We start from the raw sequence: 23,242 nt of genomic DNA on the forward strand, positions 1-23,242 counted from the left end.
AAGTACTTTCTTTAAAAAAAGGAAGCAACAAAAGGGCAAGCTTTTATATCTTTTACTGAAGTAAAAACAGCTGTATAAGGAGGTATATATATATATATGTCCACAGGAGGGACCACCATGAGGACCAAGAATATTGCTGCTGGAATATTAACATAAATGGCATTTTATTTCTATGTAGTCTGTATGTAAAGAATGTGAATGCAGCTCTGGAGTTGTTGTGGATGAGCTGTAAGTTTGCTCCAGTCAGAGAGGTGTGGTACTACTGATGGTTATAAAGCTAGGGTGATAGGATGAGTCACAGGACATTCGACAGCAGAGGTCTCAGTTGAGTCAAGGTGCCAGAGTTGTTGCACTTTTGCTAGTTAGTTTAATTAATAACATTACAAAATTCATTTCATTACAGGAAGCCCCAGGGAGTTTACATGTGACATGAATCAAAAGTCCATTGCACTTCAGTCAGGGTACAGGGATCTTGGTGATGCTGTGATTCTCCAGAAAGTCCTAGAGCGCTTTTCCTCAGAGAAGCTTTTAATCTGAAAGTCTGTTGATGAGGCCGCATTCCTTTTGAAAACTTTTCCAGGGGCTAAAACGGAGAAGGGACGTCATATAAATACAAATTTACAGTAATTACAGTAATCAACTTTCATAGATGTGGACAGTTGGGGTTGTAATTTGCTAAAACACAAACAAAACACAAAAGAAGTTTTGAAGCAAAGCAGATGGATGAAACGAGCTGATGACGTTCCTCTGCTCTTATTATGTGTCTTATGTTTATGTTGCAGGGCCTCGACCCCCCCACGCATTCAAACTACATGACAACATTGACAACATGACAAAACATTGTTTAATTTTTTTTCTTACTTTTATTTGGTAGATAACCACCCTCTAATTTTTTCAATGCTTTGGAAGATGCAAACAGAAGTTTGGCGTATATCTGTTTACATGTTTACATGCTGAGAGGCAACTTTTGTCAGGATTTTTCCTAGTGTTTGTTTTTCCAATACTAATTTTAGCCACAAGAGGCTTTGAAATAATTAGCTATGATTAGCTCCTGCTTGGAGTGCACCCATGAACATACGGATACTGTAGCTAGCACTGAGTTACTATCATTACAAGGAGAGCACAAAAACAAAGATAAAGAAAACACATGAACACAACAGGCAGCTGGCTCAGTGGCTCACCTTTGACCTCCTTAAAACATAACAACCTGGTTTACTGCTGAGATCAGAGTCGCCAGACTACACTGTGGACTGTCCGGTCTAGCAGACAGCAGCATCACTCCTGACCAGATGGGAGGGGTTCGAATCCAGAACCATGGTCGGAAAGATTCAGCTGCCGGCCAGCTGCAGAAACGCAATCTGAGCACAGAACAAAACCAACAGTGAAACAGAGGAAACAGTCTTATAGATAAAATTACATGTTTATGAATTAACCATTAATAGAAACTAATTTGGAACATGACGTACTGTGAAAGCAACATCAAACAAAACAGGTTGGGAACCATTTGTCTGAAACACGTATTTGAATTAATCAAACAGACTTTTTATTTTAATTGACAGTTAATCATATATTTTTTTAATGTTAAGCCACTAGTTGAGTTAAATGAATGGAAGTAGATTAATTAATTCATGAGGTATAGTTTTACTTCTTATAAAGTATGTCTGTTTAGCTTATAAGTACTATGCTAAAGTTAATGCAAGAATAAATGCAAAACAATTAAAAAAAACAGCCCTGAGGTTTGTTAATAACATCTCTGTAATATTCATTTCAACACAGAACTAAAAACAAGATGTCTGACCTCAAAATCTCTGGTCTACTGTTTGGACTCTCCGGTCCAGCGGGGGAGGGGGGGGACTTCAGAGCCAAGGCCAAGACTTCACAGTGAGTCTCTGGTGGGCAACAGTGAGGAAGCATGCAGCTGCAATGGAAAATCAGGTTACTGAACCAAAGCACAGACTCTGTAAACATTCACCACTCCTCTTCTTTGCCAAAATCCTTGTACATGTCTTCATAACATCCAGAATGCATTGCCACAATTGGTTCTTCTCTAGCCTTCCTATCAGACCAACAAGAGGTCTGACCCCCCCTGGGGGTAATAGGCACTATTAGGTGGAAGGATTTTCAGGCTCACTTTAACTCTCAACACAACGGAAGCCGAGAAAGGTCATACTCGTAAATATTTTCTTATCCTTTATCTCAAGATAACAAGATAATTACTCCATTATCTTGAGATAACGGGATGAAAAAATACAGGTCCTGGACTTACTGAGCCTCTCTGCACTTCCTCACAGCTGGAATCAGTCTATCTCCTCCCTCCTCTGACGTCCTGGTTGCCTTCATGTCCAGTTCACCCACGACCTCCTTTGACATCGGCAGCATGTAGGCCGGAGCTGAGCAGTGGATCTCACAGAGTTTGGCTTCTGATCTGTCCTCTGACTTCAGGAACTCTTGGATCTCCTGATGAACTGAGTGGTCCTTCATCTCTGTCAGACAGTGAAAGAGGTTGATGCTTCTGTCAGGAGGGATGTTGTGGTTCCTGATCTCCTTCAGGTTGTCGATGGATCTCCGGATGCTTTCTGGACTGTTCTCTGTCCGACCGAGCAGACCTCCTAAGAGTCTCTGATTTGACTCCAATGAAAGACCATGAAGGAAGCGAACAAACAGATCAAGGTGGCCATTACTGCTCGTTAATGACTGATCTATTGCCTTTCTCAGGAACATATCCACTGAAGGGTCACCGCTATGAAGCCGACCCCAGGGAGTTCCCAGGAAAGTCTCCAGTATCTTGTTATCCTTGTTGGTGTAACAGTGGAACATGTAGACTGCAGCCAGAAACTCCTGAACGCTCAGATGAACAAAGCAGTAGACTGTTTTCTGGAAGATCACACTCTCTCTTCTGAAGATCTCAGTACAAAGTCCTGAGTTCACCGAGGCCTCTGTGACATCAAGACCACACTGCTCCAGGTCTTCTTGGTAGAACATGATGTTTCCTTTCTCCAGATGTTCAAACGCCAGCCTCCCCAGCTTCAGAAGAACTTCCCCGTCAGCCTCCGTCAGCTCCTGTGGACTCGTCTCACGTCCCTCATGGTACTTGTTCTTCTTCCTCTGTGTCTGAACCAGCAGGAAGTGTGAGAACAGGTCAGTCAGGGTCTGGGGCAGCTCTCCTCTCTGGTCTGTGGTCAACATGTGCTCCAGAACTGTAGCAGTGATCCAGCAGAAGACTGGGACTTGACACATGATGTGGAGGCTCCTGGACGTCTTGATGTGTGAGATGATTCTGCTGGACAGCTCTTCATCACTGGATCTCCTCCTGAAGTACTCCTCCTTCTGGGCGTCAGTGAAGCCTCGTACTTCTGTTACCCTGTCCACACATGTAGGAGGGATCTGATTGGCCGCCGCAGGTCTGGAAGTTATCCAGACGAGAGCCGAGGGAAGCAGATTCCCCCTGATGAGGTTTGTCAGCAGCACGTTGACTGATGACTCCTGTGTGACATCACACACAGACTTCCTGTTGTTGAAATCCAGTGACAGTCTGCTTTCATCCAGGCCGTCAAAGATGAACAGAACTTTACAGACAGCGAGCTGCTCTGCTGTGACCTTCTGTAATGTTGGATGGAAAACATGGAGCAGCCTGAGAAGACTGTACTGCTGATCTCTGATCAGGTTCAGCTCCCTGAACGAAAGCAGAACCAGCAGACTGACATCTTGGTTCTCCAAGCCCTCTGCCCAGTCCAGAGAGAACTTCTGCACCGAGAAGGTTTTTCCAACGCCAGCGACGCCGTTGGTCAGAACCACTCTGATGGGTCTCTGCTGGTCAGGTGAGACTTTAAAGATGTCGTGGCACCTGACTGGAGCGTCATGGAGGGTCTCCATCTTGGAAGTTGTCTCCAGCTGCCTCACCTCATGTTGGGTATTAACCTCTTCACTCTGTCCCTCTGTGATGTGGAGCTCAGTGTAGATCCTGTTGAGGAGGGTTCCACTTCCTGTTCCATCAGTTCCTTCAGTCACATGTTCACATCTGCTCCTCAGACTGATCTTATATTGATGTGAAACCTCCTGCAGACCGTCATTCACTGTAAAGCAAAAGATAAATAAGACAAGTCGCGAGGACTTTGTCAAGCCTTTCAGAGCTTTAATGTAAAAATGTCTGGTCTTACCCCCTGCAGGTCCGGTCCAACCCGGTGTCTGTAGTGCCGGTGTTGTAGTGGATCTTTTTCCACCCTGAACACCGGCTCCTGATGAACCGGACTGGTCCCAGTGTGAGGCAACGTCACATCCACAGTTTAAACTTACACAACCACTCGTCCTCCCCTCTCTGTGGAAATGAAGGAAGTTTCATCAAACAGATTTCATCATGTATGTTTTGCCACAGATATATCTTCATGGATTCAGCTCTTGTAGTTCTCTCAAAGTCTAACACCAGCTTTCAGACGTTCACCTTCCCCTCAGGTTGCATTGTAATATCTTTGGTCCTTGTCCTTTAGCGCCATCATCAATATTGATCCAAGAGATGAAATTAAAGAGGTGAAACTATGACATTGCTTAATTACAACCAAATAAAAACACGACATAAATAAGACTCTTTTCTTTTCTTTTTCTTTTCCCTCTCTTGTCGCATCTTTTTTCTTTTTCTTATCTTTTTATTTCTTTTCTTTCTTTTCTTTTTCTTATCTACACTTATCACAGTTTTCCCGCTGCTCAGCTTTGACTTTCTTTTATTTTTTCTGTGTTTATGCATCTTCTTACTCTGTCTTACAGTCTGTCTCCAGCGCCTCTTCTCTCCTGCTCTCAGAGTCACATCTGAAAAACAAAATACCTTTCAGTATGAGATGAGTAATAACGCATGCTCTTTCCTACATGTGGCGTTTTGTGCGTTGTGCTGAGGTGTGAACAGTCGTCTTACTCTGTGAGTGAAGGAGATGCACGCTCATTGAAATTTAGGGGGTGTCCCATGGACATGTTACTGTTCATGGACTTGCAGGTGACTCCTGGAGACTCGGCTCGGCCCTCGTCTTCCTGCAGACAAACACTCATCTTCAGCTCTTCTGCCGGTCTGAAAACAAGAGAAGAAACTACAGGTCAAACCAGAGACAGTTTCACGAGTCATTTCTTCATCAGTTTGCAACTTTTCCTCACATTTCCCTCTTCATACTGAAGCACATCATCACAACAACAAACTGCAGACTTCACAGTATGAAAACTTCGTCACCGCCTCAAACATTTTCCAGACGAGACGCCTTTCGTCTCTAACGAGCCTAACAACTCTTTCTGCCGTCGGTTACCAGAAAACCAGCGAAAGAGAATGACTGTGCATTAAAGCTTGTTTCCCTCCTCTGCTGTTTGTTTGAATACAAGCTGATAAACAGTTGATGGAGCTCAGTCTCCAATTGACGCCATTAAACCACCACAGAAGAAGAAGATGATGGGAAACCACGTGAAAAACATTCACTTTGCTTTTTATCTGCACAGAAACTTTAACAACTTCTGTCGACATTTTCTCTCTGGTTTTTCATACGTAAAGTGAAAACGAAAATACAAACGGATGGATGTGGATTACAGAGACCATAAACCTGAGCCTCTCCCCCGGTCGACATCATTATCCATCAATATTCTCGATGAATGGATTAACTCTTCTGTTTATAAACTAACAGAAAACACAGAAAAATGTGTGTTATCATTTCCCTCAGCCCAAGGTGACATCTTCACACGTCACTTATTGTCTGGAAAACAGACAGAGAGTTTTGTTTGGACTTTTTTCACTTCCTGTTTTATTTTGTAATCAGTTTCCTTGTGTCAGTGTTTTGCTTCCTGTCTTGGTCCTGTGTCTGTGTGGTGATTGTTTGCCCCGCCCTGATGTTTCACCTGTGTTCAATCACCCTTGCCCCCCTTGTCTATATCGTCTTTGTGCTCCCCTGTCTGCTGATTTCTGGGTTTGTCCTCATTGGTTCACGTTGCCTCTTCCTGTTTCCTGTTTTGAGTTCCTGTGTTTCCCTGTGTTTCACCAGTGTTGTGTGTAAGATTCATGGTTTTGTTAAATAAATCTTTCTCCCAAGTGTTGGCTGCATTTTGGGTCCAGCCCTCAAACCCTGACATCAATCAGCTGTTGCCGCTATAATTCAGTTCATCACTAATGAAAGAGTGAGTCGGGAGGGTGAAAATGAATGTGTGCGTTTCAGAAAATGAATGAGCAAATGAATGAGAGGATGTTAGGAAAGGAAACGCTGCTTCCTATTATTATTACTGTAATTATACTTTGACAGAAAATCTGTTTACTGAGGATCCACTTCAGCTCAGTTCAGACTCGTCCTTCATTCTTCTTCCATCTCTTCATACCTGCCAACATTTCATCACTGTTAATGTGTTTTATAATAGAATCTCCAAAGTCTTTTGTTTTTCTTTCCTTTAAATCAGTCGATTATTGTAAAGACTCAGTGTGAACGTGGTTTCACACTGAGCTGTCGTCGTCAGTGTGAAACAGCAAAGAGAAAACAGAAAGTGCAGTAGGAGGCATTTTAAAACTCAGCACATGAACAAAGACGCAGTCATCAGTTTGTCTGGATGAATCAGCGGCAGTTCATCTTCTCTGTGTCACACAGATCATATTACACTGAATATCTTTGTTTGCTTTTTTTTGGCTGTTGATTAAAAACCTCACGTTGTGCTTTTTTCTATAAAAGTCAGAATCCCTAAAGTCCTCCGCACTGTCAGCCGTCGTTTAGGTAAATATAAAGAGGGAACTGGACTCAGCAGACACTAGATCAGGATTTATATTTGCAGCAGCAGAGATCTAAAAAGGTGACATGTCTGAATGTAATCTAAAAGTATGTTGAGGCCGGGTGGAAACATGACTCAGAGATGAGCTAAAAGCAGAGGCAGCTCTGTGAACCACGACAGTGTCACCCCGGACCACATGATGATTTCTTGGTATTTCATAAACTAATGATGTTTGAGAGGATTCTCAGTCCCTCCGCCTCATGTGAATCACATGAGTCATGGTGCGGCTGTCACATAACTCATCCAATCCCATGACTCCACAGCTACAGCCTGGCTCCTCTCCTCCTTGTGGCTCAGGAGGAGTCGTCCACTAATCAGAAGGTCCTTGGTTCGATTCCCAGCTCCACCCGTCTCGCCAGACTGAACCTCAAGATGCTGACACTGAACAAGCAGCGACCTCCGAGGCTGAATAACGAAGTCAACACTGATGAAGGAGGAGAGACTCAGCTGTTTTAATGTTGTGTTAATGTGTTTTAGATGCACTGAGAGATTAGTGGATTGTGCAGTGAAGACGTGATATTCACACGTGTGACAGCTTCATACACCTCAGGGCGAGCAACAACGTGTCTCTGATCAAAGCCTGTTGCTCTGTTTCTCTGCAAGCAAACCACAAAGACCCCCCACACTCGCCTTCCTCTCCCTTCAAAGACCCCGACTACAGGAGTGAGGCGAGCCGTTGTTCATAACGCCACTTCTCGTCTCTCAGAATAACCACGTCCTGATAGAAACACAAAGGTTTTGTCATGTTGCTGCTTCTGCAACTTTTCGAAATGACAAACAGGGCAGAGCGAGGACGTTTCTTTTAATCCATTGCCTTCAAAATTTAATACAAACTATGTGTCTGCTATTAAAGGGTGTAGGTGTTACCGCGGCAACACAAACAGGAAATGTTACTGTAGTCTCAAACACAAGTACACAGTAAAATGTTGTTGTTACAACTCACCCAGACCCTTGTAGCCATGAACCTTACAGCTAACAGCTAAAACATTAGCTCTGACAACGAGCATGAAAAATATCTGCAGACTCCCAGTAAACAGGACAGAAGTTTGAACTACAGAGCAGACAGAGTTATTACAGAAATAAATGTAAAAGAATCTCCTGAGCAATAACTAAACGTGTGGAGAATATTGTCTGGAGAAGTGTTACCACCACTCCCAGTCTGCCATACTATAAACCTTGACCACCAACCCAACCCATCCTGTCCACATTTCTCTGCCATGACTCATGTATCGACCACCGGCTCAGTGAGAGACACGGTTTCAGTTTTAACCTTCTGATCTTTAACAAAGAAAAGGCTGTTTTTTTACCTGCTCAGACACAAGAGTGGAAAACCTACCTGTGCTGCCTCTTCTCAGCTGTTTTTAGTTTCCCTGGACACAGTCTCCACGACAACGTCCTTCAGGGTACTGAAGCGAAAGCCACTGAGCAGAGTGTCGACTTACATGGTGGAAGTTCACGCGGCTGTATGTGATGTGTGGGAGCAGCTGTGGCAGCACTTTTGTGTGCAGCATGAAAAGGAGAGACAGACGTGTGAAACAGGACGTCTGTCTCTGCTGTCTGATTCTGAGAGGACTGCTGATCGCACCTCCTCTCCTCCCGCCTCCTGTCATCATCACAGTTCTTTACATTACCAAACAAATTACTTATGAACCTAGAAACAAGTCGTGAGCTTTTTGTGTTTCCTTGTAATATTTGGTATTGGAGGTATAAAGATATTCAACAGACATTCATCTCATAGACCTCCAAAGACATAAAGGTAGATTAGGGAAACATTTTCTTTTCATGTTGATTTTAAACCACTTGGTCACAACACATGGAGTCTATTACAAAAATCCATATACATTAATATATATATATATATATATATATATATATATATATATGCGCTAGAACACGTTCATCTTTTGTTCAGAATCAGCTGCTTATCACAGGTAACAGCACGACTCCTCCTCCTTCCTCCCGCAGCGCCACAGAGCTTTACACAGTGCAGACAGTGGGCGGGTCCGGACGCTCGGCTTCTGCATGATGATTGGATGATCTGTCTGAGGCTGAGTCCCTTTTTGATTGACAGCGAAATGAGCGAATCAGCGATCTTGAAGTATAAACATCCGCCGGAGCAGTTTTCAAGTTTTTCATTCCGTTGTTCGGAGTTGATCTGGAGACGTTTCTGATCCTCAGCGACTTTGTCTTTGTTAAAAACGACTAGCGTTGTGTTTGGCGACTCTCTTCTGTCACTCTGCGAATTTACATTTAAATAAACGGACACATTTTATGATGTAGGGCCGAAAATGAGCTTCCCCTCCTTATAGGACCAGCAGCCGCCACTGAGTGAACAGTAAATGACTTTGCAACTGTTTTTCTTTCTTTCTTTTACATTAATTCTGATGCGAGTCATGATGTTTTATTATGATGGGGTGTAGGTGAGCTCATCATGATGAACACCGACTCTCTACTCGGTTGTTACAGAAGGGTAGAAAATAAAATAACGTCATCGTCTCATGTGGAAATGGACTCAACGTCTCTGAAGCAGCCGGTACCAACCGGTTTTTTTAACGTTACGTGTCGGTAAATTCTGCCACACATACATCTAAAGTTGTACAATAAAAATATAAAAGCAATAATAATAATAATATACTTAAACAGAGCCTTACCGACATCAGTCTTCTCCTGTCGGTGCTGCCTCATCCGGTTCCCGATAGATAGAGATACTCTTTAGGTTTTCCTTTCATTTTTTGTTTTTCATAAAGCAGCCAGCAACAAATGTAGGGACTTTTTGAACAAACCTTTGCATCACGAGAGGCACATGGATAATAAATAATGAGAATAATGAAAACTCAAAGCAATAACCAGTAGTCAGAAATGTCATTATGGGTCCATCAGATACAGTGTGGAGACAGTCAGGGCTCCACATCTGTGCAGGTGTGTCCTCAACGCGAGTCACAGAAACCTGCAGCCTGAAGTCTCAGCTCTACATCCAGATGTTTGCTCCTGACAACAGCTGCAGCAGTGAATGACACACCTCTAAAGAGTCTTCCTGCAACATTCACTATGACCTCATGATGGCAGTGTTGTTCTGTCAGTCTCTGATAGATACTTCAGCTAGATATACACACACACACACACACACACACACACACACACACACACACACACACACACACACACACACAAACTTGTATGTGTGTGTGTATAAATGGATTCTCTCTGTGCTTTATCATGTCAGAGTAATGAATGAAACTGATGAAACAGCCAGCAGCCTCGATACTGCACCCGATTATATGTGTGTGTGTGTGTGTGTGTGTGTGTGTGTGTGTTGTATTAGTTTCAGTTTCCTCCCAGGGACAGAGATTGTTTTACTGTTATGTGTCTCTCTGTGTCGACAGTGTTGAGCCTGTGATGATGTTTCTGATCTTATTTCTTCTCATGAAAGTCTTTGTTGTATTGATGTTTAAATGTCTTCATATGAGGTTTAAGATGATTCATAGTTGTCATTGCAAAAGATGCCAAAACCAGGGGCCTTCAGGGGCCCCCTTGTCCCTTTAGGGGCTCCAAACATTACCCTGGTTTTCCTCTCCTGATGTTGCATCTCTCTTTGCAAAAGTGTGAGTATAAACACAACGAGACACTTGTTAGCAACCAGCCTTTTTAAAGGGGGTATAGGTAAGTTTAGCTGTTGCTATGTAGCTAGCATTAGCATTAGCAGCTGTTTACTCACCAGTCTAGAAGAAACGTTGTGAGTTCAACAGTGAATCTCATTAGTTTACTCACAAACATCTGTCTCCAGAGGTGGAAAACAACCCTCTTGTTTTGCTTCTATTTCTATCACTTCTTTTCTTCTGCAGAAGTTAGCATGCTAACCAGCTAGCCCCGGTCGGAGTCACTGTAGCATCCAGTCTGTCCAGAAGAAGTAGCTGCTCAAAGGACGTGTTATAACCTCTTGTCTTGAAGCTCTTGTCCAGACTGGTAAGTAAACAGTTGTTAATGCTAACGTTAGCTATGTAGCAATAGCAAAACTTACAAATAGCTTGTTAAAAGAGAAAAAAATCAGGACTTGGGTATTTACTGATGTATTTTATGTTGTAAAATAAAACCTGAGAATATCTGGAGTCATCAAACCAAAAGGTCGTTGACTTCTGGACGAGGAAACCGGCCGTGCTAAAATGCTACGTACTTCCTGGTTTTAGGACTCATTCCTACATTATTCACTCAGAATCTGCACACACATGGACAGTACAGTTTAAAGGTTCTGCTATTGTACTGCATATTTAATATACAGTATATTTTATGTGACTTTGAAATTTTATTTTTAGTGTTTTTAATAATTCACTGTTTTTCTTCCTCTTTTTCTCACATGTATCCTGAGCTGAGATTAAATAAAGGGCTTTTTCCTTTCTTCTATTGAAGTCACTTTAGATAAACTGATATCACACACACACACACACACACACACACACACACACACACACACACACATGTAAGGAAAACATTCAAGGAAATTGGTGTGTGAGGGGTGTGAATGTGATACTGGTGACATAATACAATTTATCTAAAGGCAAATGTGTGTGTGCGTGTTCGTGGTGAGCTGTGTGTGTGTCTTATGTGAATGAATGATCCCATAATGACTGACTGTTGTTTGTGTGGTTTCTGTGTGTGTGTGTGTGTTTATCTTATCTACCATCGATGATCATATCGTCACAATTAAAACACACAAACAGACGGGGAGGTGTCGCTGTTTCCTGAGTGAGGAAAGGTTAAATGTGACCGATAAAAGGCCACGAGTTTAATTGTCATCAAGATAGACCGATATGTAAAATCAGTGCGTGTGTGAACGTGATTTTCATATGATGTTAGAGGAAAACTCCTCCGAAGAAACACTTACTGGCAGTGAATCATCCCCCTGTCTTCAGCCACATGTGGTAACGCTCGTCTTAACAACTCGGATGGTTTGGCACAAATTTTTCATTCATGATCCCCAGAGGATGAATGCTAACGAGTTTCATCTAATGGAGTCCCACCTAAATCAGCTCTGTTCTGTATCCAAACCTCCGCCTTCGGGACTTTCGGACTGAGAACGTGTTGGTTTTTGTCTAAAAGTACAGTCGTCGTACCAGGTCTGCAAGGGGCTGAAATTCACTGTAAGATACAACTTAACCCTCTGAGGTCGACAGATGTTTTTATTAATATCTTTGTGAGAGCACAGCGTACATATATGGTTTAAATGCTGTTTGAGTCTATCAACTCTCCACTTTACATTTCAAATTGTTGATTGTATGTGACTCATAGCCGGAGCTAGAAGGCCTCTAAAGTTTGGTTAAAGTAGAAGGACAGACAACACTTTTCATTTTAGGCATTTATTTTACATTTATCTACTATTTTACTCACATGTTGTGCTATTTTTATGAACGTAAGACTTTGGTAACCCGATTTCACGCACCAAAACAAATTCATCCAGATCAGTAAAGGTTTGTTTTCATAGGAGATTTGGAGAATTTCAAAAAACTGGGCTTCAGTTTTTCAGTATTTGGGCCAAATTATCTTTTTGTACAGTGTAGACGGAGTCAAAAAGGAGCAAGCTTGAGATAGTTCTGAAAATTGTGATATAAACACTATAATGTAATATGCAAGTACCTTAAGAAATCAAGAAATTTACTCTTAGATCTCACCTTATTATTTTTCTGAGCAGCTGTTAACGCCAGAAAATGGCAGATTGGTCTCCTCAGGTTGGGATGGAGTTTAAGTGCCTTGGTCGATGGTCGGATGGAGCGGGAGATTGACAGGTTGACTTTTGTGGTCAAGAGGAAGCTGAGCTGGAAGGCAAAGCTCTTGACTTACCAGTAGATCTTAGTTCCAACCTTCACCTCTGGTCATGAGTTTTAGGTAGTGACCAAAAGAACGAGATCACGGCTACAGGCAACTGAAATGAGTTTCCTCTGTCAGGTGAGGAGCTCTGGCATCTGGAGGAAGCTGCTCCTTCACAACGGAAGGAGGAAAGAACCAGTTGAAGTGGTTTGGATGAAGGTCTTCTGGGTACATCCATCTGGTAGGAGACCTCGGGATAGACCCAGAGCACCCTGGAGAGATTATATAGCTCATCTGGTCTGGGAATGGCTCAGGAGAGGGACGTCTGGACTACCTTCCCTGATCTGCTGCTGTCCATTCTGTACACTTGTATTACGTATATTGCTCTACCCAGTATATATGTGAAGCCAATAGAGTTTTCCTTTTTGTATTTATTTAGCCATGAAACTAGCCATCGGTGGCAACTGTACCAAGGTCCCAGCAGCGATTGGTCAATGGTGCAGAGGTAGCGTGGCCAAGTGGTCTAAGTCACCAGAGTGCTTTCCTTTCACAATTTCCCTCCCAGGATCAATAAAGTCTATTTATTAAGACATCCAAACCAGTTTCTGTTGTGGTACAGGTCAGAAAACCCGAGACCTGCACCGGGCTCGTTACCCACGTCGTTAACACAAGTGTGTAACTTCCCCTGAAACCACACCCACCGTCGCTGTGACGTTTCAGTTCATCCTCGGACTAAACAGACAAGAGCAGAAATCAGAAAACAATGTCAAACTGTTCCTTTAAGACTTGACCCAGCTGACCCCTGATGATCATTTCAGCTGCATTTCATCCATCACTGACCATGTTGACAAAGACAGAGTGCATCATGTCTCTAAAGATTAAACCAGTGATTCCCAAATGTTTTGTCTCAACATGAATGTACAGGTAGGATTTGAAACGCAGGACTTGTACTTGTAATGGAGTATTTTACATTGTGGTATCAAAGCACTTCTTCTGTCACTGGTGGAAACGAGCCACAACAAGTTATTGAGAATAACACAAATGCAAAACACATCAGAACCCGTAAACCTGGACACTGTGAGAATCATCTGATGAACAGCTTAAAACCAGGACCCGATGTGAACTGTGAGAGTCCAGTCGTGGTGTCACCTCATTAGACTCAAAGACAATGAGAGGACGGGTTCAGATTAAACATGTCAAACCAGAACCGGATCCCTCAAAGTCTCATTGGAGGTTTTGTTGGAGATCTGAAAGTCTAGACCCGAACTGAACCGGTCGGGGTTCAGAGTTGGTCGGGTAAAGACGACAGAAAGGGAGAGGCGGCTCCAGGTGAGGAGAACAACAGGTAAACTGATCTGTGAATGCAGCGATTGTCTTCACTGTGAACTTCCTCCATCACGTTACACGGACCGGACCAGAGGAGACACCGGTCCAAACCAGTGGTGGCTTTTATACTGATTTATGTTTCGACTCATTTTAGAAAACAAAACAGAACATAAAGAAATAAAATCCTATCTCCACTTTAACCAACTATTACAGTAAAATACTGTAAAAAATAAGAGTATACTTTTTAGTCACATGGGCAAATTTACTGCATGATGTGTACTTTTACTTTTTGGTTTCTAATATGTTTATATTTTTACTTTAAAAGTAAATATTTTGAATGCACCTTTATTGCTTTATTGCTAGAGTTTTCTTACACTTTTGTTTTGCAAAGTAAAGATATAAAAGATTTGAATACTTCTGCCATTACTGATTATAAAAACATTATAGCGTCATAGTTTCAGGTCGTTTTTATACACAAAACCCTATTTTTCTTGCTTTACCTTTCAGGTTTTCTCCAAGTGATAATTTTAATGTTTAAAATAACCATTTTGTTCATTATCTATGTTTAAAAAAATACTGTTTCTGTTTTGATCTTATCAAACAATAAATAGTGATAATTCCAGTGAAAACAAATATTTATTTCATGGGATTTTTGTTTACCTCGACCTTACCTCTCTCTTTTTTGCTCATCTCTCAAGTTTTCTATAGGTGTTTATGTAAATGTGTAAAATGGGCAATTTGTGCATTATCTATGTTTATAAAAATGAGTTTCTATTTTTATTTTATCAAACGATATTTGATGGAGATTAAAAAGTGAAAACCTCTACATATCTTAAATCAATATATTTTTATATACAAAACGTCAATCAAAAACCAGATCTTTGTTTCCTCATCTCTGCAGCTTTTTGCAAGAGGCTGATTTAAATGTTTCAACTATGTTTTTTACGAATCCTCCATATATTAAAAATCTGTTTCTGTTTTCTCAAACATGACACTCAGGTCTAAATAAATTGTTTTAGTTTGTTTTTATGGGACTTTTCCTGTCGCTCTCTACAGGCTAAAACAAACAAATATGTCTATCCCCCTCTGTCTCTACCTGTATCGATGGCTGCAGGTGAGAGGGAGGAGGGGGTGGGGGTGTAGGGCGGGTATCGATGTGTGGTGAGGGAGGGGCGGGTGGGCGCGTGGCCGGGGCTGTGGGCGGACCGGGATCGCGCGTGGCAGCATGGAAGCAGCCTATAAAGTGGATCAGGATCCGGGTTCATCTTCACCTGTCCACACAGCAGCAGAGGAACAGCTGCATCTTCCTCGCGCCAAACTCCGCTTTGATTTCTGACTTTTAAAAAAAAGAAAAAAGGAAACATCTTTTATCTTTTACTGACACTGGAAACTAGAGAAAAACTGACACTGGATTTACTTACTTGCTCGACAGCGGCAGTAAAGCGGGATTAATTTGTGACCGTTTATCTTAAATTTTAGTTCTTTTTTTAAATCTTCCTTCAGAGAACAAGGACTTCACTCTGCGACCAGCAGGTAAGAGATAATAATAATAATAATAATAATAATAATAATAATGCTGTCAGCTCTCCATGGTAGTTCTGCTGTTACATCACTGATACACGAGCTTAGAAAACATGATTTAAAGTGCGTCTGGTTGTTCTTCAACTTAATTTAAGTTAAAGATCCGAAAGTTTCATCAACTCAGATGATACAGACATTTAAAATAAAAGCCTTATGATATTTATTAATTTACTGTTACAGACACGAGTTTTCCCTCTCTGACATGTTGTGGTGAGTTGTTGTTTTCATATTTAACGTGTGTTTTATTTCCCAGCTGCAGTCATGAGCCGTCAGTTGGTGCTGATGGTGAGCCTCGGGCTCGCGCTGTTGGCGTGTTCCCGAGGCGGGGAGGCGCGTGTCCGGCTCAACTCCATCAGGACCGTGATTCTGAGGGAGGGGCACGCGCTGCCGGTGAACCGTAGCACGTGGGAGCCGAGTGTGGACCTGACAGTGAGTAGAAACTACATCTGTTGGAAGCAGTACTCGCATCCTTTACTTTAAATGGAAGTACCAGTGTGAAAAATAAAAGTATTAACTGATATTTGGATTATTAGATCAATATAGTCAGCTTCTACTTGAGTCCACTGGTTCCCAATCTAGGGTTTGCGCCCCTCCAAAAGGTCACTGTATAAATCTGAGGGGTCGTCAGACAATAAATGGAGAGGAAAGAAACAACACAGCTCTGACTTAACTTTTCTCTGATATTTGCTTGTTTTAAATATAAGAGGATTTTACTTGTTCAAGCCTGAAAAAAGTTTGTTTAAATGAAGCCGTATGAGAAGTTTGGAGGGGGAATGTCTCTTTAATGAAACAGACAACTTGTGTATTTTATATATTTAAGATTATTTATTATCAGTTCTAAACCAGTGTCTCTCTCTCTCTCTCTCTCTTTCAGCTCTTCCAGTGCATGAGCGACCTGGAGTGCAGTGAGGGGAGCTATTGCCACGCCCCCTCCAAAGGCCCCGCCCATTCCCGTTGCCAGACCTGTCGCAGGAGGAAGAGGCGTTGCCACAGGAACGGCATGTGTTGCCCGGGCAATCACTGCAGTAACAGTAAGATTAGCCTTTAAATGCAGTGTAGCCTGCATCTGAAATTATGGCATGTTTTTTATTTTATAATGTCTGAATGTTTAAATATTATTCTTGTTGGTATAGACTAAAAAAAAAAAACCCTAACCCTAAAATGTGAAGAGTGTAACTAACGGTCACTAACCAGCAGCTAAAACATAATATATTTACACAACTGACAAGATGAGAATAATATGGAAGTCCATTTCTGCCCGAAAAATATAAAATGTTAGGAATGAAAAAATTAAGAATTTTAGGTCAAAATTATGACTTAATGTTTTGCCTTAAAATATAAGGCAAAACATTAATGCATTTGATAATTCTGATTTAGTATCTAATGATTTTAACTAAAAATCTCATAATTCTTCCATCCTATATTTCATCACCCCCCCTTTAGTATTTCACAATTTTGATCTAGTTTCTCAAACACTAGTTACTTCAGCTAAAGTAAATCTGAATATTTCAAAATGATTTACTATTTTACCATTCATGAGTATTTTAACTAGCTTCCATATTAGTATCACTGACATTTTTCCTTATCACACAGTTTTGTTTTGGCCTTTTGTGGCTTCCATACTGTGACCATGCAGGTGTTTGACAGCTGTGAAAAGTCTATGGAAACATTCACGATAAATAAAACAAGGGTTCTTCTCTTCTGCCCTCAGATATCTGTGTTCCTGACGTCGACAGCTTTGTGTCTCAGAGGATCCCGGACTCGGACGCAGAGATGAGTCCACTGTCTAAAAAGAAAGGATGGAGGAAAAGAGGAAGAACGGACTCCAAAGGGACGACTGGTAAAGGTGAATGTTTGTCCACTTTCTTTTGTTCAATTTTAAAAGTCTTGGAAATAAAACACTTCCTGTTTCACATTTCAAAAGTGACTTATTGTCTCCTGATTGGCCCAGCAGAGGATCGCATGGTTCTTGTTTGCCTTCCTTCACACATCATTAACTGTTTTTGCGTCCGTCTCCGTGTGTCCAGGTCAGGTCGGGGATCCTTGTCTGCGCTCGTCGGACTGCTCGGACAGTTTGTGCTGCGCCCGTCACTTCTGGACTCGCATCTGTAAGCCCGTGTTGCGGGAGGGACAGGTTTGTACGCGACAACGCCGGAAAGGGAACCACGGCCTGGAGCTGTTCCAGCGCTGCCCGTGTGGGGACGGGCTAAGCTGCCGAACGCTGAGAGAGCCCGGCGCCCAGCCTTCATCACCATCATCTTCGTCATCATCATCATCATCATCATCTCTGCTTGCGGCGGCGGCGAAGTCCAAGTTTGCATCGTCCTCTTCCTCGTCTCGCCACTCGTCTCCTCACACATCTCTGCTGTCTTCAAAGTCTTCATCGTCAGCGAAGCCGTCGTCGTCGTTGCCCGCGGTCGCAAAAACGAGACTTCATGTGTGTCAGAAAAACTGAGGATGGACGGACGGAAAGAAAGACAGACCAACGGAGGGGAGGTGAGAGGACGGAAAGACTTCCCTCTCTTTGCCCATGACCGACCCCAGAGGGAGCGAGAGGCAAGAGACAAAAAGAGAGCGAGACAGAGTGAAAACGGCGGGAAGGGTGAATAACCATACCTGTTTACACCCTCCCTTCCTCCCCCCTCCTCAAAACTGTCCCAGTATCTCGATGCTAATCAGCTTCCTGTCAGTCTGCATTCACACGCAAACTCGGCCGGATGTGAAACTCTTTGTGGTTCGGATCTGGTTTTCTTCCTGGGTGTCTAGACGAACTGAAACCACTTTAAAATCCAGTTTGACCCCATTTACACCGACAGGAAAAAGCATTAATATTGAAAACCTGGTGCGAGTGTGTTGTGGTTTTCCTTTCCTTTGAGGATCAATTACGTGCTGTTACTTTGAAAAACCACACCGCAGAAATGACTAGAAATTAGAAAATAAAAACATATTTTTATCCTCACAACAATAGAAAACAATGTGCTTTTACTTTCGCTAATTTCAGAACTGTTTCAACATATTCTGTTTCTAATACAAAAGTCTTGAATTGCACTGATAGAAGTTGATGGTGTTCAAGTTTGAGTTCGATAACTAACATGCTTCACATAACCAATTTCAGTCACTTCTAATTTATATTTTATTCAGTTTTCCATCTTCTCAATTCACAATAAGAAAGTCATACAAATGTTGAGGTTGAAATTGTGATTCTGACTCAATTAGAGGAAGATGATGGTGAAAAGTGAAACGTGATCTGGGCGTCCATAGAAACCCTTTAAATCCATACTCACTCCCTAAAGTGTGACATTTTGCCTCCGCACCCAAAGTTTAAGGCCTGAGGTTTGCACTGTTTTGATTGTGAGAGTTATTTTTCTATAAGTTGTTCCTGTATATTTTGGATGAATGTTGGTGTAATTATTTGTTTATGTGTCACTCTGCCAGTTTATTTCGGGGGTTTATTTCCACTGCTTTAGAGAAGCAATCTTCTGTAACGTTAGACAAATCTGTGACTCAATCATCAGGTGTTTCTGATTAAAAGCATTTGTCATTTCCAACATGTCTGTGCGTCTGTTTGTGGGACCAACATTGGTATTTCTGTTGCTACGCTATGTGGCTAAAGGAAGCAGCCGATTCAGATTCTTTATTTATGTAAAAGTAGCTATACTACTAAAAAAGGCAGAGAGCCCTCCATCTTTTCCGGCCACATGTGTCTGAAAGCCAAGCAGTGAATGTTTTTCCCAGTAGCTGATGGCTGGTGATAAGATTAACAAAGAGGAAAAGACGTCCCCACAGGCCTGGGAAGACACAGGGAAATGATCCCATCTGAGCAGATAGAAGTTATTTATGACCACAGAGTTAAAGCCCAACCTCCGATATTTAAACTGTTTGCAGATTTAAATATATGTCAGACGGCTAACAGAAGATCTCTGCCTTAATCTTGTAATGAAGAAAAAACAGTTGAATGGAACAGAGGTGTAAAATTTGCAAATGTAAAAATCTGTTTTTCTTAAGTCTGAGGTCTGAGGCATCAATTTCAACATGAACATTTTATCTGATCTGATCCACAACTTTTGTCTTAACTCCCCAAATCACGTCTGATGTTTTCTAACCCCTGAACATTCAGATGGGAAAACGGGTTCCTGGATGATAATGAATTAGAGTTGACAGAGCTAACGTCACGTTTAAACTGAGGGAATCCAAACCTGAGAGATGTTTCTCAAACTGAACCTCAAAATCTTCTTTCATGAATCTCCTCTGTGTTGCTTGTCCAATAAATCAGTCTTACGTTTTTTTTCCTTTTTACACTGTCCTGCAATACTAATGCTAACTATCTACCCTGCAGTACGAGAACAATGTTTTATAATACAGAATACGCCAAATTCAGATTTGCGTACTTCGAAGTCCAATCGAGTCCGAGCTGCTGACGCCAGGAGGACTGTTGTGTGTTCTTGCTCACACCACCAGCACAGCTTTTGACTTTCATTCTTAATATATATCATGACTTATTTTAATTGAAAAGTGATGTGTTACGTTGACAGAAGCAATGCTATTGTTAAACTGTCCAATAAAACATAAAGACGAATTAATGTGATGCCAACAAATATTACATTTCCTTTGTTATGTGCATCGACATATCAAAATGTAATGATACGACGCGGATGAAATACATGTTGTAAATAACAATAACACGCTGTTCTCTCCAGAAGAAGAGGGACGTTGACTCAGGCTCGTCCTCACGTCTCGAACATCGAAGGACGTTTCCAAACAAACATTATTTGTTTTAACTGCTCACATGTTCAGAGCCACCAGAGCTCCTTGTTACAGTGAGGACAGTTCACAAGAAGGACAAAGCTCGTACGTGCTGATGTGTTTGACCATGTGTGGGGATTTTTTTTTGTGTTTCCTTAAACCTTCCTAGAATTGATTTTGATCTTCTGTAGTTTCACTGACAACAGGAGAGAATGCGTATGTGTGTTTCCTCTTTGTGGTTGATAGCTGTTGGGCATCACTGTCCTCAGTTTGGGTATGGTTGTTATAAAGATAACAACCACACACACACACACACACACACACACACACTATGTTTTCCATGCTTGTGTCGTTCTGCAGTACGTGTTCCCCAGCTTCCCTGTTAATACATGTTCAGTATATATCAGTGACACACACACTTATCTGCATTATCGTCACTTAGCCATCTGTGTTTCCCCCTTTCCTTGATGTCACAATTTTAGTCTTCCTTGTTGTTTCCAATGATAATATGATTACGAAGGTGAAGTACATTAGCGCATACTTTCTGCTCTCAGTCACCGATCGAGACCAAAAAATAACGTCACGCTCTTCACGGACATGCTGAAATGACTGAAAACACATCCACATGTTGACGCTGATGATGCAGCTGTGTGTGTGTGTGTGTGTGTGTGTGTGTGTGTGTGTGTGTGTGTGGTTGGGGGGCGTGAAGCAGACATGTGAGGACATTTCATTACTGTGAGGACATTGCTGCATTGTGAGGACGTTTCATCACTGTTACACACACACACTGCACTTCCGCTTTAATGTGTCCCTTTAAATCTAAACTGCACGGATGTTTGTCACTTTTACAACCTGATAAAGCTACAGAACGACGGACAGATGGGAAGGACTGGTTATAATTTAACTAGTAACCATAAAACACACACACATACAACTCCCCATGGAAATTAGTCCAGGAAATGTGTCTCCGCTTGCCTCCTCTGCTACGATACAACAGGTAAGACTTGCGTTTTGATTTGTGTAACGCAATTACAAAGTTGATTCTTAAACTTTTTTATAGCAGGTGCATCAACTGTTGTATTTATTTCATGATAATCCACCTATAGAATCAGGTTTAGATCAGTTCTGGGTTAACTCCAGAGGTAGTCACCTCTTTATAAACTGCTGACTGCGCTGATAGAAAAATGATTTGAACCACAAAGAAAGTTATGGATTATTGTTAAATTGTGCTGCTACAAGTTGTTTTTGGTCTAAATATTCACTGTTAATTAACAATTAACAATTTGATCAGTATTTTCCATTTCTAAATGATGGGTCAACACATCAACAAAGGGGCAAATAAAGGCCTGAATAAAGCATCAGTATTTTCTATTATAGATATTTTTTATATACATATTTAAAGCAATAGTTTACTAAGTTTTTATTCCAAACTCAAAATTTAATGAATAAATGGAATTGTATAACGATAAAAAACATGTAATGTTAAAGTGAAGCATTCAGTATGAAGTCACCTGCTATATGCTGTTAAATATTAAACTGCATTTATTTATAAAATGTATTCCCTCGTATCATTAGATGGATCACAGCCACGAGCGCAGTCACCATGGAAACAGCCTCGTTAATATCCTTAGTAGGTGGAGTCATCAACATAGCGACGACGAGCAGAAAGTGCTGGCCTTGAATGTGCTGTTGCTAGGCAACAGACAAAGTGGGAGGAGCTCTGTGGGGAATGCTCTGATTGGTCAGTAGAAATTTGTGTAATATGAGAGGAGTAATCTGAACTATATATGAATTATTATAAATTATTTTATATTCCAAAGATTTCATGTGATAAACACAAAAAAATGAAATCTATAACTAAATCAATTATTTATTTATTTAATATTTAAAAAGTTAAAATTCTATTTATGAATTTGCATCTTCGGCAGGTGGACACGAATTCCAGACAGGTGCCTGCATCTCTGGTGTCTCCGTGACGACAGAGTACCGAGTCCTCAGCCGAAATTTCCCGCGGTACTTCAGACGACAGGGGGCGGAGTCTGACCTCATGTTGAGAGTGATTGACACACCTCCTCTGCCTCCATGCCCACAGACCGTGCACGAGCTCTGCCCTGAGGGCGTGCACGTACTTGTGCTCGTTGCAAGGACTGACCTGCCTCATGAAAACACACAACTGGAGCAGTGTGTGGAGGTACACACACACACACACACACACACACACACACACACACACACACACACGTACAGAATTTGCTCTCAGGTTACATGAATGACCATGAGGAGTTAAATGGTTGATATCATTAGCTCCCTCTGGAGGTCAAAACTGGCATCGTGCCAACAGACCTGGAATCAGCCTCTTAATGTCCATGAATACCTTAAATAATAATATTATTATTAATAATAATGATTAATTTATTAATTAAAGTATTGTGATGGATGTATCCAGATGTAGGGAAGTAAAAGTAATGTTTTTTCTATAAACATCTACTCATGTAAGAGTGAAAAGTTTGCTGCATTGAAACTACGCCAACAAGTACAATCACTAAAAAAAGTTACGTAAGTACAAGTACCAGAATAAATACAACTCAATACTACCACCTCGACATTGTGTGTGGACTGATTTTGTGTGTTTTAAATGTGCGTCTTGGTGTTCAGAGTCTCTTCGGTCCAGATTGGCGCCATCACGCCTTACTCATCCTCACGCATGCCGACCACCTGAAGAAGGCGGGTCTTCGCCCATCTGGCTACCTAACGGAGGCCACTGATTGGCTGGGAACTCTGGCCAGTAAGGTGGTGGGCGGAGTCTCCCTCTTGGACAGCAGCTGCGATTGGCCGTCAATCAGCGGACGACTGCTGAGAGACCGACTGCTCCGCCTCTCAGCCAGGAACCATCACAGAGCTCTGAACGTCAGGACAGACGTCTCACTCTGATACTGAATTTTCGTGACGAAGTTGCAACATTCCACCAAATATGGGCGTCCCTTTCTTTATGTCTAATGTAAACAAGAACACTTGAGGA

At 41.8% G+C, this 23,242-nt stretch overlaps 3 protein-coding genes across 4 annotated transcripts; 2 read left to right on the forward strand and 1 right to left on the reverse strand.

The window, feature by feature from the left end:
• Positions 1 to 37: 37 nt before the first annotated feature.
• LOC130164265 (protein NLRC3-like) lies at positions 38 to 9,749 on the reverse strand. Of its 2 annotated transcripts, none has more exons than XM_056368884.1 (8): positions 9,426 to 9,749; positions 4,904 to 5,053; positions 4,747 to 4,800; positions 4,158 to 4,315; positions 2,267 to 4,073; positions 1,799 to 1,918; positions 1,182 to 1,358; positions 38 to 583 (listed from the first exon to the last, which is right to left on the reverse strand). In XM_056368884.1, the coding sequence occupies exons 2-7, from the start codon at positions 5,032 to 5,034 to the stop codon at positions 1,193 to 1,195; spliced, it is 2,436 nt and encodes an 811-aa protein (XP_056224859.1). In that variant the 5' UTR covers positions 5,035 to 5,053; positions 9,426 to 9,749; the 3' UTR covers positions 38 to 583; positions 1,182 to 1,192. The 2 variants fall into 2 exon arrangements, with proteins under 2 accessions (XP_056224859.1, XP_056224860.1); XM_056368885.1 differs by lacking the exon at positions 9,426 to 9,749 and adding an exon at positions 8,111 to 8,317.
• A 5,299-nt stretch (positions 9,750 to 15,048) lies between these two features.
• On the forward strand, positions 15,049 to 19,022 carry LOC130164329 (dickkopf-related protein 2-like). Its single transcript, XM_056369001.1, has 5 exons — positions 15,049 to 15,432; positions 15,734 to 15,909; positions 16,355 to 16,511; positions 17,192 to 17,326; positions 17,508 to 19,022. Exons 2-5 carry the CDS (start codon positions 15,742 to 15,744, stop codon positions 17,933 to 17,935), a joined length of 888 nt encoding a protein of 295 aa, XP_056224976.1. The 5' UTR covers positions 15,049 to 15,432; positions 15,734 to 15,741; the 3' UTR covers positions 17,936 to 19,022.
• A 1,974-nt stretch (positions 19,023 to 20,996) lies between these two features.
• LOC130164344 (GTPase IMAP family member GIMD1-like) lies at positions 20,997 to 23,165 on the forward strand. Its single transcript, XM_056369023.1, has 4 exons — positions 20,997 to 21,220; positions 21,799 to 21,964; positions 22,152 to 22,414; positions 22,879 to 23,165. The coding sequence occupies exons 1-4, from the start codon at positions 21,164 to 21,166 to the stop codon at positions 23,152 to 23,154; spliced, it is 762 nt and encodes a 253-aa protein (XP_056224998.1). The 5' UTR covers positions 20,997 to 21,163; the 3' UTR covers positions 23,155 to 23,165.
• The last annotated feature ends 77 nt before the right edge of the window (positions 23,166 to 23,242 follow it).

The sequence above is a fragment of the Seriola aureovittata genome, chromosome 23 (genome assembly GCF_021018895.1).
Source record: "Seriola aureovittata isolate HTS-2021-v1 ecotype China chromosome 23, ASM2101889v1, whole genome shotgun sequence".
Taxonomy (NCBI): domain Eukaryota; kingdom Metazoa; phylum Chordata; class Actinopteri; order Carangiformes; family Carangidae; genus Seriola; species Seriola aureovittata.